This window comes from Puma concolor, chromosome A2 (genome assembly GCF_028749965.1).
Source record: "Puma concolor isolate L17-30 chromosome A2, mPumCon1.1.hap2, whole genome shotgun sequence".
NCBI lineage: Eukaryota > Metazoa > Chordata > Mammalia > Carnivora > Felidae > Puma > Puma concolor.
The window spans coordinates 159,511,658-159,528,927 of NC_141668.1; the positions used below are offsets into that span (position 1 = coordinate 159,511,658).

At 49.7% G+C, this 17,270-nt stretch overlaps 1 protein-coding gene across 11 annotated transcripts in view; it reads right to left on the minus strand.

Annotated features, from left to right (window-relative positions):
- The window catches only part of CA2H19orf44 (chromosome A2 C19orf44 homolog), a 20,678-nt gene extending 3,537 nt beyond the window's left edge, over positions 1–17,141 (minus strand). For 4 of the 11 annotated variants that reach the window (XM_086698738.1, XM_086698729.1, XM_086698739.1 and 1 more), the window contains exons 1-8: positions 17,050–17,141; positions 15,475–15,671; positions 15,214–15,377; positions 11,360–12,122; positions 8,953–9,265; positions 3,426–3,499; positions 2,072–2,486; positions 637–732 (exon numbers count right to left, since the gene is read on the minus strand). In XM_086698738.1, the coding sequence (XP_086554864.1) occupies positions 637–732; positions 2,072–2,486; positions 3,426–3,499; positions 8,953–9,265; positions 11,360–12,121 (1,660 nt within the window). In that variant the 5' untranslated portion in view covers position 12,122; positions 15,214–15,377; positions 15,475–15,671; positions 17,050–17,141. Of the gene's footprint in view, positions 1–636; positions 733–2,071; positions 2,487–3,425; positions 3,500–8,952; positions 9,266–11,359; positions 12,123–13,568; positions 13,666–15,213; positions 15,378–15,474; positions 16,831–17,049 lie in introns of those variants that run through there. The other 7 variants (XM_086698732.1, XM_086698731.1, XM_086698735.1 and 4 more) reach the window with 7 other exon arrangements.
- Between the last annotated feature and the right edge of the window lie 129 nt (positions 17,142–17,270).

Here is a 17,270-nt window from a genome sequence, read left to right on the forward strand (position 1 = left end):
ATACTCTGTCTCTCTCAAAACCAAATAAACGTTAAAAAATTTTGTTTTTAATTGAAAAGGGAAAAAAACCCCCAAAAACCCAAGTCCTAGATGGACCTTTGTTTGTGCCCTGTGAGCCACCAGTGGCCCCATGGGGACCTGATGCGGCCTGGGCTCCCCCGGCAGCTGCTGGGAGGCCCTTCCCCCTGCCCCAGGCTGGACCGGGCCTCCCTAGGACCCCACAACTCCCCCAGACTCTGAAAGGAGTCCAGGCCTGTGGCCGCCACGCTGGCTCACACTCAGGACCTGCCGAGTGTCTTCAGGGGAAAAAGCACCATGTATTCTGGATGCAAAGGCTCAGAGGGGAGCGCGCAAAATAAAAGCAGCGTGGCGGGGGTGGAGGGCCTAGAGGTGTGTTACTCCCAACATTCCTGTCTTATCCGACACGGGCGTCCTTTGGCAACACGGACCAAAGGTTCTCAGACACCCAGTCTGTCGTCAGGGGTCCCAGGAACCGGGGCAGTTGCCTGTGACCATGTCACCCACAGACTCCCCAAACCCAGCACTGAAGTGGGGCAACAGCCCTCCCGGCGGGGGCAGCCCTGCAGCTAAGATGCGTCCACTTCACCGCAAGGACCCGCTGAGCTGTACTGTTACCTTCTATGGAGTCCGCGCTGACGACGTGGCTGGCAATGGGCACGGGGTCCACGTAGGCACCTCCCAGAGCCGGTCCGACGGCCGCCACGCCGGGCCCTGTCCCGGAGACAAAGGGGGAGGGGCAGATGGGCAGGATTCAGAGTGACTTTCATCAACATATGAAATAAGCTACACAGGTCTGTGCTTTCCTCTCCCGAACAGGACAGCCACCTTCTTGCTTTGTTAACCTCCTTTACGATCTCCCCAAACCTGCCTCCGTCTTTCTGGAGGCGTCTCCTGGTACAAGTCTGCTGAGCGGGCTCAAGCCATCACCGCAGTCCGTGACATCATGCCCTCCCCTCCTTCTCCCCTCCATCCTAGGGGCCACACGAAGGCTTCGGAATGTTCCCGGGACTCTGACAAGCTGGTTGATTTAGACTGTTTTCCTCTTTCGATATCAGGCCTAGTCGAGGAAAACGGCACCAGCTGGGTTTTACCAAAGGGCTCTTAAGTCGCAAAATAATACAGACAGAAACGCGCACATTTGTCAACAACAGGCTACGTTGTCAGGCAGCGGGAGGACGTGGAGAGGAGCACAGAGGCTTCTACGTCAGAACTGGGCCTCCACTACCCTCGAAGGCCTTCTAGTGATCTGACTTGGCACGTCTGACTGGCTTTCCTCCCCAAGAAATGAGAAAATGGTCACGACCTACCCCAGCGTGCAGCCCAGGCTGAGACACGGCTAAGCCCCCCTGAATCAAAATGAATACAGCAGGTGAGAGTGTTATACGCCCTCGTGCAGTCCAGGAATAACCCTGGCTACGCTGTGGGCAGCGACCTAGACGAGAAAAGAGAGTGGGGGGATGTTTAAAAGCAAGGGACCTTTCCACCCAGAAGGGCCAAGACTGAAACTGGAGACGAGACAGACGCCTGGAAACTCACACCGGCCATGAAGAGCAATGTCCCCTGCACCACAGAAGAGAATCCACCACAACACACCGCGCCGGGACCCCCAAGCCACCTGAGGACTCGCCGTCCCAGGTGGTGGTTCCACGCTCAGTGCCGTCCCCAGGCTCGCCCTGGGCACCGCCAACATTTGGGGCTGGGTCATCTCCTGGCAGGGCCAGCCTGGGCACCGCAGGACGTTGGGCAGCATCCCTGGCCTCCGCCCAGTCATGACAGCCCGAACTGGCTCCAACCTCGCTGAGGTCCCCCGGGGGCAGGCTCACCACAGCTGAGAACCTGATTCTGAAACCTTTCCAGATGTTTTAGAGCTCGGGGGGCAGTCGGAGACACCCAGGGCGGCTGCCCCTCGTCCTTGGAAGAGGGAACGGGGCACCGAGGCCCCCCAGCTGCTTAACAATGACAGACCCTGAAGCCTTCGTCATGCTTCCAAGGATGCCCGGGGCACACGCCCTGGGAGCCGGCGCCTCCCCCCCGGGGCCCACACACTTACCCTCCACCCACTGGTAGGTGAAGGCGGGCTCGAGGGTCTGCACAGCCGTCTCCTTCATGATGACTCTTGTAACGTCCCTGACTTGCTTTTTCCAAGGTTTGAGCGTTGGCAGGGGAAGGTCTGTCTTCAGGCTTGCAGAGAATTCTGACGGAGTGTCCAGCGTCCTTTCAGGAGACTCGGAACGGGCCCTTGACTCGGATGCTGTCGAATTTGGGGATTTTTCAAAATCTTCTGAGTAAGCCGAGCTCACTGTGCTGGCCGTGGGCTCCTGAGACGTTGGCCTCGGGCTGGAAGCATCCTCAGGCCCGGCAGAGGAAGCCGATGGCTCGCTCAGGCACTCTGAGATCTCGCTTCCAGTGGGAGGGCCCCCTGCCTGGGGACTTTGGCTGGATGCCTTTTCCCGCTGCCCTTCTTTCTAAAGGGAGGGTGACAGAGGTCACGGGAAAGTGGTTTCGAACGATCAACACGCTCAAAGTACCATCGCATTAGAATGGAGTGCAGGGTACCTAGGGGGCCCAGCAGGGAAGGGTCCACGCTGGTCCTTCAGGGGTTTTGAGCAGGCCCAGTACCGTGAGCAATATTCTTGAGATGCTTTGGGGCTACTGTATTTTAACACTGATGGTGTGAGCATGTGTAGGGGGCACGTGGTTGAAATCTGTTACAATGTCATTATTATGTATTATTAAAACAGTGCCTGCAGGTTCCATAGTGAGGAGGTTACTAATATGGCAAGAACCACAATGGGGCACTATGATGAGTACAGGTCAGTGTGGTGTTCTTATGGGGCAGTTCAAGTGGGACCCGCTTTTTTTCTTTTTTCTTTTTTTAAGTTTATCTACTATTTATTTTGAGAGAAAGGGACAGCATGAGTGGGGGAGGGGCAGAGAGGGAGAGAGAATCCACACTGCCAGCGCAGAGCCCCCACATGAGGCTCAGACTCAGGAACTGTGAGATCGCGACCTGAGCCAAGGTCAAGAGTCGCACGCTCCGCCGACCGAGCCAGCCAGGCACCCCTAAGTGGGACCTGCTTTAATCACCTGCCACATTAACTAGCTTTATTCTGTTTTCACCTACATCAGGATCTCTCACCCGGGGCACTCCTGACATTTGAAGCCTAAACGCTCTTTGCAGTGGGGGCTGTCCTGTGCATTGCAGGACACTGAGCGGCATCCCTGGCCGCCACCCACCAGACGCCGGCAGCAATCTCCACCCCAGTCACGATAATCAAAACTGTCTCCAGACCTGTCAAGGGTCCCCCGGGGGTCAGGCCAAGACCTACGGGCCTAAAGGAAGCACAATGCTACCAAGCGTCTCCACGTAACCTACCGTGAAAAATTAAGTTGGCTGTACTCACTTTCCGTTCCAAGTCTGAGTTCTCACTGACAGCTGGAGCCAGATCATCGAGGGATAAAAGATTGATTCGAAAATCTGTAATTAAAAATGCAACATGACATTCACTCATTTACATACCACACGGCATTTACCATTATGTCATAGGCACTGGGCTAAGTGCTAAGAATAGAAACACAGAAGCGTGCAGCCTTGGTCCTTAATAAGCCAGCACAGGGATCTACACGTGTTTTCCCTAACTAGTAAATGGTTTCCACTTTGCACCCGAGACTGTACCACAGTTAACTCAGCTCTGTCGTTATGGTGCAAAAACCACCACAGACCACGTGTAAACAAATGGATGGGGCTGGGTTCCAATAAAGCTTCATTTCGGGGCACGTGGGTGGCTCAGTCGGTTAAGTGTCCAATTCTGGATTGTGGCTGAGGTCACGATCTCACGGTTCGTGAATTCAAGCCCCTGCATCGGGCTTGCTGCTGTCGGTGTAGAGCCCCCTTTGGATCCTCTGTACCCCTTTCTCTGTGCCCCTCCCCCCCCAAAATAAACATTTTAAGTGTTTTTAATGTTTGTTTATTTTTGAGACATAGAGAGACAGAGCATGAGCAGGAGAGGGGCAGAGAGAGAGGGAGACACAGAATCCGAAGCAGCTCCAGGCTCCGAGCTATCAGCCCAGAGCCCGATGTGGGGCTCGAACTCACAGACCACGAGATCATGACCTGAGCCAAAGACAGACACCTAACCGGCTGAGCCACTCAGGCGCCCCAACAAATAAACATTAAAAAAAAAAAGCCTCTAGGGGCGCCTGGGTGGCACAGTCGGTTAAGCGTCCGACTTCAGCCAGGTCACGATCTCGTGGTCCGTGAGTTCAAGTCCCGCGTCGGGCTCTGGGCTGATGGCTCAGAGCCTGGAGCCTGTTTCCGATTCTGTGGCTCCCTCTCTCTCTGCCCCTCCCCCGTTCATGCTCTGTCTCTCTCTGTCCCAAAAATAAAAATAAAAACGTTGAAAAAAAAAAGAAAAAAAAAAAAAAGAAAAAAAAAAAAGCCTCTTTAGTTATAAAAACAAACACTGAGCCAGATGAGTAGATGACAGCAACACGGTAAAGAATGTGTGGTGCCAAGTGTGTGCAAGGTAGGGGGGGTGGGGTGTGGGACAACTCAAGCAGACATAAAACTAGACCTGAAGTGTCATAAGTTCCCACTTAAAGCAAGTTAAGGGCACAGGAGCCCAAGGAGAACCAGCATTCGGCATGCCAGCTGGCCAGTCGCCAGTGCCTGAGACTTGGGAGTCTAGAATCCTCTGTGGAGTTCTGGTGTTCCAAACAAACCTCTGAGAACCCAACAGATGAGCCCACTCCTCTAGGTGGGTGGGCAGTGGACATCAGCCAAAGTTGGCAGCAACTTCTATTGCACAGTTCAGTTCAAGCCCTGAAACACGGGCAGGGGGCGGGGTGTGAGAGAGACAGAGAGAGAGAGAGAGAGAGAGACAGAGAGAGAGAGAGAGAGAGAGAGACAGAGAAAGTTGGTAGGAACAGGCAAGAGTGGGGTCCTCTGGGCAGCAGGCATAGGGCTGGAGGCAAGAGAGAGAGAGAGAGAGACAGAGACAGAGGGAGGTCCACACCACCTGCCCCCCGCACCTGCCCATCCTAAGCCCTAGAGTGAATCCCCCCGTCACCCCAGTCCTGGGGGCTCACACCTCCTCCGAGCTCTCTGCTTCTGTCACTGCCATTCACGTGGCAGGCAGGTCCAAAGACACATCCCTGGACAAAGTGTCTGAACTAAAAGGCATCCGGCTGGCCCAGGGCAAAGGCATAGAGGTGATTCTGAACTTGAGCACTTGGGAACGGCATTGCCACTGGCCGAGGAACGTTACCGTCATGTAGGCCAACCCTAGCACGCACGCGCCTCCTGTAGCAGAGGGCCAGCTGAGGGGCTTCACAGCCACTTCTGTGGCTCTGCCCCCACTTGACGGATGAGAAAACTGAGGCACAAAGCGCCCGAGACTGCACAACCGGTAAGAGGCAGGGCCAGGACGCCCACCCAGCTACGTCAGACTCAGAATGTGCTCACCACTGCCAGCTGCCTCCCTCCCTCGAAGCTACATCTGGACAAGGGAGGGCAGGGGCTGGCCACCAGGAGAGGCCCCTCCAGGCCAGCAGTGAGGACAGAAGGGCTGCCGGGACCGACAGTGTGGACAAACAGCAGAAAGGGAGGAACCTGGGTCTGTCACCTGCCCCACCAGCCTATACCCGTCTTCCCATCCACATGATGAGGGAGGTGACGTGGGGCCAGGGGAGCAGGGACACCCACTTACCAAACTCTCGGGCCCAAGGATCAGAGCCACTGAGGGAGCTCAAAGGGGTGTCTCACGTCGGCAGCCAAGAGCCCATCCCCCTGCGTTCTCCGACCCTAACAAGGGCACCGGAAGAAACCACCCTTCATGGCAATACTTCCCCCCAAACCCCACCCCGATAGAGCTTCCACTGCTGACCTCCCGGGGCATGAATACCCACGTTAGTCTGTGATGGGATTCAGGACACGCTACCCCAAAATACAGCACCTTGGCCTACTGAATATCTCAGACGGGAGGGAACCTGAACATGGCACGCGCTGCAAGAATCCTCTGCCCTTCTCCCTTGACCTGCTGCAAGGGTCTCATGTGAGAAGTGACCCCCCCCCGCCGCCACCCAGAGGAAAGGGGCATCCCGTTTCCAAGACAGAGGGACCCCAAGAGGAATCACAGCAGGCCTTGCCAAGTCTGCCCCCATTTACCACCCTTAGCTCGTTTCCTTTTGTCTGATCACGTTTTTCCAGTACCTTCCACTCCTCATCGAGCCTAGAGTAAAAACGCTCACACACTTAACTGTTTTTTTTTTTTTTCCAGGTCTGGTTTCCTTAGGAAGGCTCTGTGTCGCGTAAAACTTACATTGAATATTTAACATCTATTTAATAACAGTATGCTTTTCTCTCAGTCTGTCTTTTGTTGCAGAGCTCCCGCCAGGAACGTAGAAGGGTAGCAGGAAAAAGCTCTTTTTTCATCCCCTACCAGAGTCACCAGCTACGGGTCACCCAGCACACAGGGGGCAGGGCTTGTGTTGGCCTGTTTGCTATCGTCTTCTTGCTAACACAACCCTTGGCACGTGCCAGTGCCCAGCAGGCCCTCAAGACACAGTTTAGGGGCGCCTGGGTGGCTCCGTCAGTTGTGCGTCTGACTTCGGCCCAGGTCATGATCTCACAGTTCGTGGGTTCGAGCCCCGCGTCGGGCTCTGTGCTGACAGCTCAGAGCCTGGAGCCTGCTTCGGATCCTGGGTCTCCCTCTCTCTCTGCCCCTCCCTGGCTCATGCTCTGTCTCTCTGTCTCTCAAAAATAAACATTAAAAAAAAATTAAAAAAATAAAAACATTTTAATTTGGGTCTCACAATGAAGCACCCCAGAAGGAAGACATTAAGTGTTGGGTACACATCTTTTCTCTTTCTCCTTTCTTTCTTAAATATGTGTAATATTGGGATAAAAATAATATTGAATAATTTGAAATAACAGAAGTGTCTAATTGTGACGGGTTAGAGATTTACTCCCTTTTCTGAATATAAAAAGGAAAGGAGGTAAATTCCTCTTTCACCAAAAGAAAAATCGCGTTGCCTTTTTGTCGTATGTGGCTCTAGGATTTTGTTTTCAGGTTATTGCTCTGTAATTGGTCAGGGTTACTGAATGAAAACACTAAAGACAGAACATGGCACAAAAACAGACACTCAGATCAATGGAACAGAATAGAGAACCCAGAAATGGACCCACAAACGTCTGGCCAACTAATCTTTGACAAAGCAGGAAAGAATATCCAATGGAATACAGACAGTCTCTTCAGCAAGTGGTGCTGGGAAAACTAGACAGTGACATGTAGAAAAATGAACCTGGACCACTTTCTTACACCATACACAAAAATAAACTCAAAATGGATGAAAAACCTAAACATAAGACGGGAAACCATCAAAATCCTTGAGAAGAAAGCAGGCAAAATCCTCTTTGACCTTGGCCACAGCAACTTCTTACTCATCACGTCTCCAGAAGCAAGGGAAACAAAAACAAACATGAACTACTGGGACCTCATCAAAAGAAAAAGCTTCTGCACAGCGAAGGAAACCATCAGCAAAACTAAAAACCGACGGAATGGGAGAAGATATTTGCAAACGACATATCAGATAAAGGGTTAGTATCCAAAATCTATAAAGAACTTATCAAACTCAACACGCAAAATACAACCCAGTGAAGAAATGGGCAAAAGACATGAACAGACACTTCTTCAAAGAAGACATCCAGATGGCTAACAGACACATGAAAAAATGCTCAAAATCACTCATCATCAGGGAAATACAAATCAAAACCACAATGAGATACCACCTCACACCAGTCAGAATGGCTAAAATAAAAAACTCAGGCAACAACAGATGTTGGCAAGGATGCAGAGAAAGAGGATCTCTTTTGCATTGTTGGTGGGAATGCAAGTTGGTGCAGCCACTCTGGAAAACAGTATGGAGGTTCCTCAAAAAACTAAAAATAGAACTACCCTACGACCCAGCAATTGCACTACTAGGTATTTATCCAAGGGATACAGGTGTGCTGTTTCAAAGGGGCACATGCACCCCCATGTTTATAGCAGCACTATTGACAATAGCCAAAGTATGGGAAGAGCCCAAATGTCCATCAATGGATGAATGGATAAAGAAGATGTATACATATATATATGGCCAGAGTTCATTCTTTTTGATTGCTGAGTAATACTCCATTGTATATGTGTGTGTGTGTGTGTGTGTGTGTGTACATATATATATATATATATATATATATACACACACACACACACACACGCATATATATATATGGAGGGACCAAGTCTCTCTCTCACACACACACACACATATATATACACATGTGTATATATGTGTGTGTGTGTGTCTGTGTGTATACATATATATATGCATACATACACACATACAATGGAGTATTACTCAGCAATGAAAAAGAATGAAATCTTGCCATTCGCAACTACGTGGATGGACTAGAGAGTATTATGCTAAGCGAAATTAGTCAGAGAAAGACAAATATCATAAGACTTCACTCATGTAAGGACTTTAAGACACAAAACAGATGAATATAAGGGAAGGGAAACAAAAATAATATAAAAACAGAGAGAGGGACAAAACTAAGAGACTCTTAAATATGGAGAACAAACAGGGTTACTGGGGGGGGTGGGGTGTGGGAGGGGGGATGGGCTAAATGGGTAAGAGGCCTTAAGAAATCTACTCCTGAAATCATTGTTGTACCATATGCTAACTAACGGATGTCAATTAAAAAAAAAAAAAAAAAAAAGAGCAAAAATCTGACTTGGCTCCTCCACCAGGAAAGGTGGTCAGGAAGTAGAGGGGGTGGCATGACCGATGCATTCCCCACGGCAATACCCAGTGACCCCCCCCCCAGGGACCCTCTAGGTGGTCTTGCCCCTCCTGCCTAGGGTGACAGGTGGGCACAGGGCCATGGGTTACCATTCAGGCTGTCATCGGCAGCTTCTGAGGGCGACTGATCGTGAGGCTCAGGCTCACTCCTTCCAGGGGAGAGCTTGCCATGTGGCGTCATGGAGGCTGATTTTGAAAAGGTGCCAGTGATGGACAGTGATGCTGTGCAGGCGGCTGTGTCCCCTGAAGCGTGAGTCTGTGGGGAGCAAGCTTTTGAGCGTGTGCCGCGAAGGGTCCCGTCTGCTGACTGTGAGGCTGGCAGACATGATGTCCGAAATGGCTTTGGGCCGGGAGGTTCCTCACTGGGTAGTGAAAGGATTCTTAGTTGAGTTGGGATCTGATCCTACTTTGGCGGAAATAAATGAAATTAATTATCGAACAGGTGACAAGGAAGTCCTTATCACTGAATAATGCGGCCAGAGTAGGGCAGGCCAAGGATTGGCGATCAAAGAGTTCTCTCTCTCTGGGCCCCTTTCTTTCTCTCTCTTCATCTCTAGAAGTAAAGGTACAACATTTAGACAAGATAATATTGGGACCAGAAACACTGCACAAATAATCAGAAATATCACATGGCTTTCAAACAAATTTGGTTAATTACACCGTTTCTAAATTAAGGCCCCTGAGTGCATGATCTAGGAAAGCCTGACCCTGCAGCAGAATCAAAATAAATGGGCAGATTTTTTCCTCCTTAAAATGCAGCCTTTACATCGCTTTATACCCACTAAGATGGCTCTAGTAACAAGTGCTAGCTCTAATAACCAGCGTTGGAGAGGGTGTGGAGAAACTGGAACCCTCGTGCACTGTGGCCGGGAACGCAAAACGGCACAGCTGCTTTGGAAAAGTTTGGCACTGCTTCAGTAAGTCACACAGAGAATTACCACAGGACCCGGTAATTCCGCTGGTAGGGAGAGCCCCAAAAATTGAAAACAGGGACTCAAACAGATACGTGTATACAAATGCTCCTAACAGCACTATTCACAAATAGCCAAAGGGTGGAAAAGACCCAAATGCCCATCAGTGGATGGTGGATACAGAAGATGTAGTATATTGACACGATGGAATATTACTCGGCCATGAAAAGGAAGGAAACACTGACTCATGTTACGATGTGGATGAACCTCGAAAACATTATGCTCAGAAAAGCTGCCAGTCACACAGGACCACGTACTGGATGATTCCGTGCATGTGAAATGTCCAGAACAGGCAAATTCACGGACACAGAAAGCTGATTAGTAATTTCCAGGTGCTGGAGGGAGGGGAAAACAAGGAATGATCATTTAACAGGTACAGGGTCACCTCAGGGGTTGATGGAAACGTTCTGGAATTAGACAGAGGTAGTACACTGGCACGACATCACGAATGGACTAAATGGCACTGAACTGTTTGTTTTAAAAATGTTAATTTGAGGGATGCCTGGATGGCTCAGTCGGTTAAGCATCCGACTCTTGATTTCAGCTCAGGTCTTGATCTCCCGGTTTGTGGGTTCGAACCCTGAGTTGGGCTCTGTGCTGACAGTGTGGAACCTGCTTGAGATCCTCTCTCTCCCTCTCTCTCCATTGCTCGAGCTCTCTCTCTCTCTCTCTCAAAATAAATATATAAACTTTAAAAAATAAAAAAGGAACGAAAGTAAAAATGTGGATTTTAGATTATGTGAATTTCATCTCAATTTTGAAAAACAGAAACGCAGCTGTCCCAAGTTTCCTGTGCGGCACCACGATCCGTCATACAAAGTGCAGGCCTCTGCTGCACACACTTACTCCAGATATTGCAAAACTGCCTAATGTCCCAAACCCTGTCACCTCGCGGCAGGCCCAAAACAGGCAGCCGTGATTGGCTGGAGCCCAACGGTTCCTTGTCAAATCCCTTCCTCAAGTAGCTTACGGGTGACGGCTGCTGTCAAGCCTTTATAAAGCGCTGTGACACAGAGTGCAGACGCGAGGCTTGGTTAAGAATAAATACACGCAGGGGCACCCGGGTGGCTCAGTCGGTTAAGCTTCCAATTTCGGCTCAGGTCATGATCTCACGGTTCATGGGTTCAAGCCCCGCGATAGGCTCTGTGCTGACAGCTAACAGCCCAGAGCCTGCTTTGGAGTCTGTGTCTCCCTCGCTCTCTGCCCCTCCCCCGCTCACATTCTGTCTCTCTCTCTCTTAAAAATAAACATTAAAAAAAAAACAAACAAAGAATAAATACATGCAGGGAAGGCTGGGTGGCTCAGTTGGTTAAGCTTCCGACTCTGGCTCAGGTCACGATCTCACAGTTCGTGAATTTGAGCCCCGTGTCGGGCTCTGGGCTGACAGCTCACAGCCTGGAGCCTGCTTCGGATTCTGTGTTTCCCTCTCTCTCTCTGCCCCTTCCCTGCTCATGTGTGCTCGCTCCCTCTCTCTCTCTCTCACAAATAAATAGTAAAAAAAAAAAAAAGAATATGTAAAAACTTACCGAGAATACTTTTGTTTGTTCTTTCTCACTGACTTTGGAGTTGACGAAACGCCGATTCGTGTATGTTTCTTTGTCTCTAGAAGATTCTACCAAGCCTCCTAGCAACTCTTTCATTTCCTCCTCATCGCTGTCTGGAGAATCTAGTTTTCTAGTGGGTTTTTTCTCTTTGGGTGTTTGAAAACTCCTCTCTTTTCCACAATGTGTTTCAGGGAACCCATTTTCAACGCGTGGTTCCCTCTTCTTTAGAAACCTACTGACCTTCCCACTCTGTGTGCCGCTCCCGGCCGTGGGAGTTTCATGGGCTTGTTTCTGGGTTTTCTCTGGGCCGTGTGAGGAAAGTCCGACTGTGCTCCTGGGAAGGGCTGTATCTGTGCTCCTCGGAAGACTGTCCTCAGGGGTCTTCAGGTCAGATTCCACATCAGACAAATCCGCCTGAGCTTTACGATTCATGATCTTGGTTTCCAGCTGAGCCAGTTTTGTGAGCGCAGCGCTGGCCCTGAGCTTCGAGGCAGTGATCGGGGGTCTCCCCGAAGACAGTCTGAGCCCACCCTCCACAACAGCATTCTCTTTCGGGAGTGAGTATTTTACACCCATAGTTTGGTGTCCTTTGAGAAATCTGCTGCGGCCGGGTGCTACTTGGGTAAGACTTCTACCGATTTTCAAGTTTCTGATTTCTTCCATTCTTGAATCCTCTAAGGAAAGATCACTAAAATCACCAAAAATATTGCGCGTGGGATGGCCGGTTCCTCTTCTGGAAGCCATTCTGGGGGGGGGGGGGGTGAAGAAAGAAAACTTAGAGTAAGAATACCTACCTGGTGTTCATACCATGCATTCAAATCTCTCAAGGCCTCCCATTTTATTTATTTATTTTAAGTTTATTTGATTTTGAGAGAGACATACACAGCGAGGAGGGGAGGGGCAGAGAGAGAGAGGGAGAGAGAATCCCAGGCAAGCTCCACAAGGTCAGCGCGGAGCCCGATGTGGGGCTCGAACTCACAAAACTGTGAGATCATGACCTGAGCCGAAACCAAGAGTCAGTCGCTTAACTGACTGAGCCACCCAGGCGCCCCTCAGCACCTCCCATTTTAAAGATCAAATCTTTCTTTGCAGTCTGCCTGAAGCGCTCCCTTCAAGCCCCATGATGGCAATGAAAACGTCAACACCCAGTACCACCGGCTGAATTACCGTTCGATGCCAGGTCTTTTTTGACATTTATTTAAATTCAAATTAGTTAACACGTAGCATGCTATTGCTTTCAGTAGGATTTAGTAATTCATCGCTTACATATAACACCCCGTGCTCATCCGAACAAGCGACCTCCTTAATGCCCATCACCCATCTAGCCCATCTGCCCACCCGCCTCCCCTCCAGCAACCCTCAGTTTGTTCTCAGCGTTTAAGAGTCTCTTATGGTTTGCCTGATGCCAAGCTCTTAAAGGAGACACGTTGCACGTCAGACAGAAGAGCCAGTGCCTCTCAGCCTCCAACAGTGAGCCCGGCGCTCTGCTCAGAGCTGTATTATCTGTTTTAATCCTCATGCAACCTTGAGGCAGCTAGTGTCACCTCCCCCCGCCAGCTCCCGTTTTAAAGAGGAGGTGAAAGAAATAAAAGCACCTGAAGGTTAGGTCACCGGTTAAGGTCACCGGTCAAGGTCCCCTGGCTGGTGAGCAACAGAGCCAAATTCAAAGCTCAGGTCCGATTCCAAAGGCCCCCTTGTTCCTGACAGAGCTCCACTGCCTGGCCAGTGACACGACCACTACTCCAAGAGTCCTACTCCCCACTGGCTCCCCACATCAGCGCTCCTCCTTTATCCAAGTATCCTCAGCTCTCTCACAAGGAACTGCTTAACATCAGCCTGTGTATTTAAGGACCCTCCCCTCCGCAGAAAATCTCACTTCACTTTAAGGGTAAGAACCACCTGGGGCGCCTGGGTGGCTCAGTCGGTTGAGCGTCTGACTTCGGCTCAGGCCGTGGTCTTGCAGTTTGAGAGTTCAGGCCCCGCGTCAGGCTCTGTGCTAACAAACAGCTCAGAGCCTAGAGCCTCCTTCGGATTCTGTATCTCTCTCCCCCTCCCCTGCTCATGCTCTGCCTCTCTCTGTCTCTCAAAAATAAATAAATGTTAAAAAAATTTTTTTAAAAATAAAGTTTAAGGGTAAAAACCACAGCCCTGGAAGGGTGGAGGGGCTACAGACGGACACAGCAGCACCCACCCAATGTTGATCACGTGTTGTGCGCACACGCTGGTGAACAGCCTTCAGCGGGGCGGGGTCAGTGCTTTTATCATATTCTCAGTGTTCCCGCGTGCCCCTGAAAGAATAAAAACGACCCACCCCAAGATTTAAAAAGGTTTCAAAGAAGTTTAAAGTCTCAAAAAAAAAAAAGATGGAAAAATATGGCATGGGTGGCTGTGCGTTTGCTGCAGCCCCTTTACTAAGGAACTCAGCAACAGCAACGAAAATGTGAAAAGCAGAGGCCCGGCACCCGGGCAATTGAAATTTGCCTCCGATTGCACTCTCAAATGCACATTGATGTGTATGCACGAGGAATGTCACGGCAGCATTGTCTGTACCCCTCAAGCACTTGAACCCATCTGAAAAGACCCGGGGAAATCCAGAAGACCACGTGCAGACAAGCGAGTGCTACGCAGCCGTGAAAAAGCAATGAGGGAGATCTGTGTGCATAATGTCGTCTCCAGCGTAATATGTGAGGCAGAAAAGACCAGGTGCACAACCACTGCTTGTTTCCATCCTGTTTGAGTGTTTTAACAAGGCCAAGTGTTATTTTGTTGTTTAAAAAGATTTCACTGTGAGACCTGAAGGAGCCTTTTTTCCCATCCCTGTCCACTTGGAAAACAATCTTACGAGGATTACCAGATTAAATACAGGACACCCAGGGACGTGAATAGGATAAAGACTAAATAATTTTTTTTAAGAGAGAGAGCATAAGCAGGGTAGAGAAGCAGAGGGAGAGAGAGAGAGAGAGAGAATCTTTTTTTTTTTTTTTTTAAGTTTATGTACTTATTTTGAGAGAGAAAGCAAGAGCACACACACACGAGCAGGGGAGGAACAAAGAGAGGAGAGAGAGAGAATCCCAAGCAGGCTCTGCACTGTCAGCACAGAGCTGGACACAGAGCTCGAACCCGCAAACTGTGAGATCATGACCTGAGCCGAAACCAAGAGTTGGACTCTTAACCAAGTAAGCCACCCTGACACCCGGGGTGAAAGAATCTTAAGCAGGCTCCATACTCAGCACGGAGCCGAATGCGGGGCTCGATCTCACAAGCCTGGGATCATGACCTAAGCTGAAGTCAAGAGTCGGACGATCAACTGACTGAGCCACCCAGGTGCGCCAATAATTGTTAAAATAGAAGTATGACCCACATATTTTTATACTAAAAAGTAGTATGTTCCAAATAGTTTCATACTAAAAAATTATTGGTTGTTTATCTCAAATTCAAATTCAACTGGGTGTCCCATACTTTTATTTGTAAAATCTGGCAACCGTCTGTCTTATGCACCTTTCAAAGCTGAACTCAGGGGCACCGAGGTGGCTCAGTCCGTTAAGTGTCTGATACTTGATTTCAGCTCAGGTCACGATCTCACGGTTCGTTAGTTCCAGCCTGGCATCGGGCTCTGTGCTGACACCATGGAGCCTGGTCGAGATTCTCTCTCTTCCCCTCTCTCTGCCCCTTCCCTGCACTCGCTCTATGTCTGAAAATAAATAAACTTATTAAAAAAAAAAAAAAAGCTGAACTCAAATGTTTTGTGAGAGGAAAAACATTGAACCCAGCCCTAAGATTCTGTCTGCAGAAGAGTGAATCGTTTTTCTTTGACTCTGTTTTTCTGCGTGGCGTACCTGCTTGCTCATCCCCATCTGGGTACTTAGAGCGCCTCGCACAGGCCTGACCACAGGGGTCAGTGAAGGCAAAACCAACCACACCTGACAGAAACAGTGCAGGAGTCCTAGCCTGTGTGATGCTGGGCAAGTTACTTGACCACTCTGTGCTTCGGCTTGCTCATCTGTAAAACGATGACAATTATTCCCTTCATAAGATTCCTATGTTCATTGTAGGACATGGAATAAATGGTAAGATTTAGATAATAGTGTTTGGAATACCTGCATTAGCAGGCTTTTAGCAGGAAGGACGTGGTAAAGAGGAAGTAGAGACTGCTGGAACGTCAACAGCTACCTTGGTTGATATTTTTCTAACCGAGGCTCAGGAGGTGACTCAGCCCCCACCATTCTGTGGGTCAGAGGGAAAGCCCGACCACCAGGCCAGGTTTAACAGAATCTAGTTTTTCTGAAAAGTCTCCCTAGGTTTAAAAATAAATCAACAATGGTTACAACGGCAAGTTTTATGTTCTATCCATTGCATCACAACTAAAATCGATATATTTTTAAAACACAATTAAAAACAAACCTATGGGCAAAGGATATGAACAGATACCTCGCTGAAAAAAAAAGAAAACATACAAATGGCCAATAAGCACATGAAACAATGTTCAACATCACTAGCCATTAGGCAAATGCAAATCAAAACCACCAGATCCCAGTTCACAGCCACTAGAATGCCTACAATCAAAACCACAGATGGGGCGCCTGGGTGGCTCAGTCGGTTAAGTATCCAACTTCGGCTCAGATCATGATCTCATGGTTTGTGAGTTAAGCCTGAGTCCGGGCTCTGTGCTCACAGGGTGGAGCCTGGAGCCTGCTTCGGATTCTGTTTCTCCCTCCCTCTCTGCCCGTCCCCCACTCGCATTCGGTCTCTCTCTCAAAAATAAACATGAAAAAAAAAATTAAATGAATAAATTAGAAACTGTAGATAATAACAAGTGTTGCTGAGGGTGTGAAGAAATTGGTGCCCTCATACACAGTCATGGAGCATTACAATGGTACAGTCACCAATTTGGAAAACAGTCTGGCAGTTCCCATGCAGCCAAAGGTGATTGAAATGTATGCAAATGTTCATATTAATTATTATTCATAGTAGGCAAAAAGTGGAAACAACCCAAAAGTCCATTAACTAGTGAATGGATAAGAACCGAGGTCCATCCATCCAATGAAATACTATTCAGCACTAAAAAAAAGAATATGGATACATACAACAACATGCATGCATATATCTCGGACACATCATGCTAAGGGAAAGTAACCATATACTGTATGACCCCATTCATAAGGATCATCCAGAAAAGGCAACTTTATAGTCAGAAAGCACATCAGTGGTTGCCTGGGGCTGGGAGTAGGAGCGAGGAGGGACTGCAAAGGGCCAGGAGTGATATCCTTGGGTAGACAGAAAAGTTCTAAAGCTGGATCTTGGTGACGCTTGCCCCACTTAGTAAACTTATTAAAGTAACAGAGTTGTGCACTTACAAGGGGTGGATTGTACGGTAGGTAAACGCATCCTCAATAAAGTTGTTAAAGATAAATAAACCTAACTTTGAACACACAGGCGCCTCTCACCCCATCGGGCTCTTCCCACCCCCCTCAACTGCCCCCCCCCCCCCCCACCGGCCTGGAGCGACCCACCCCGGACCACGATCCCAAATGGGCCCCGACGGGGAACCAGGCGTGAGGCCCCTACCCTCCCTCAGCCCGACAAGCCCAGGTCCAGAACGTTCCCCATTTCCCGCAACTCCTCTCCCAAAACCGGTCGCCAAGCCCGGCAGCAACCGGGCCAACCCCGCCAACCTCCTCCCACGATGTCCATCCGCAGAGGCCGTCGCTGCGCTCCCAGCTAGACACTCCGGCCGGATGGGACCGTTGCCCCCGGCAACTGCGCCAGGGCGGAAGAGACTACATATCCCAGCGCGCGCCGCGCCCCGAGGACCAATGGGGCCTCACGTCATAATCGCGGCGCGCCGGGAGGGTGGTAGTGCCTGGGCGGGCCCGGCGTGCACTGCGCGGTAGGG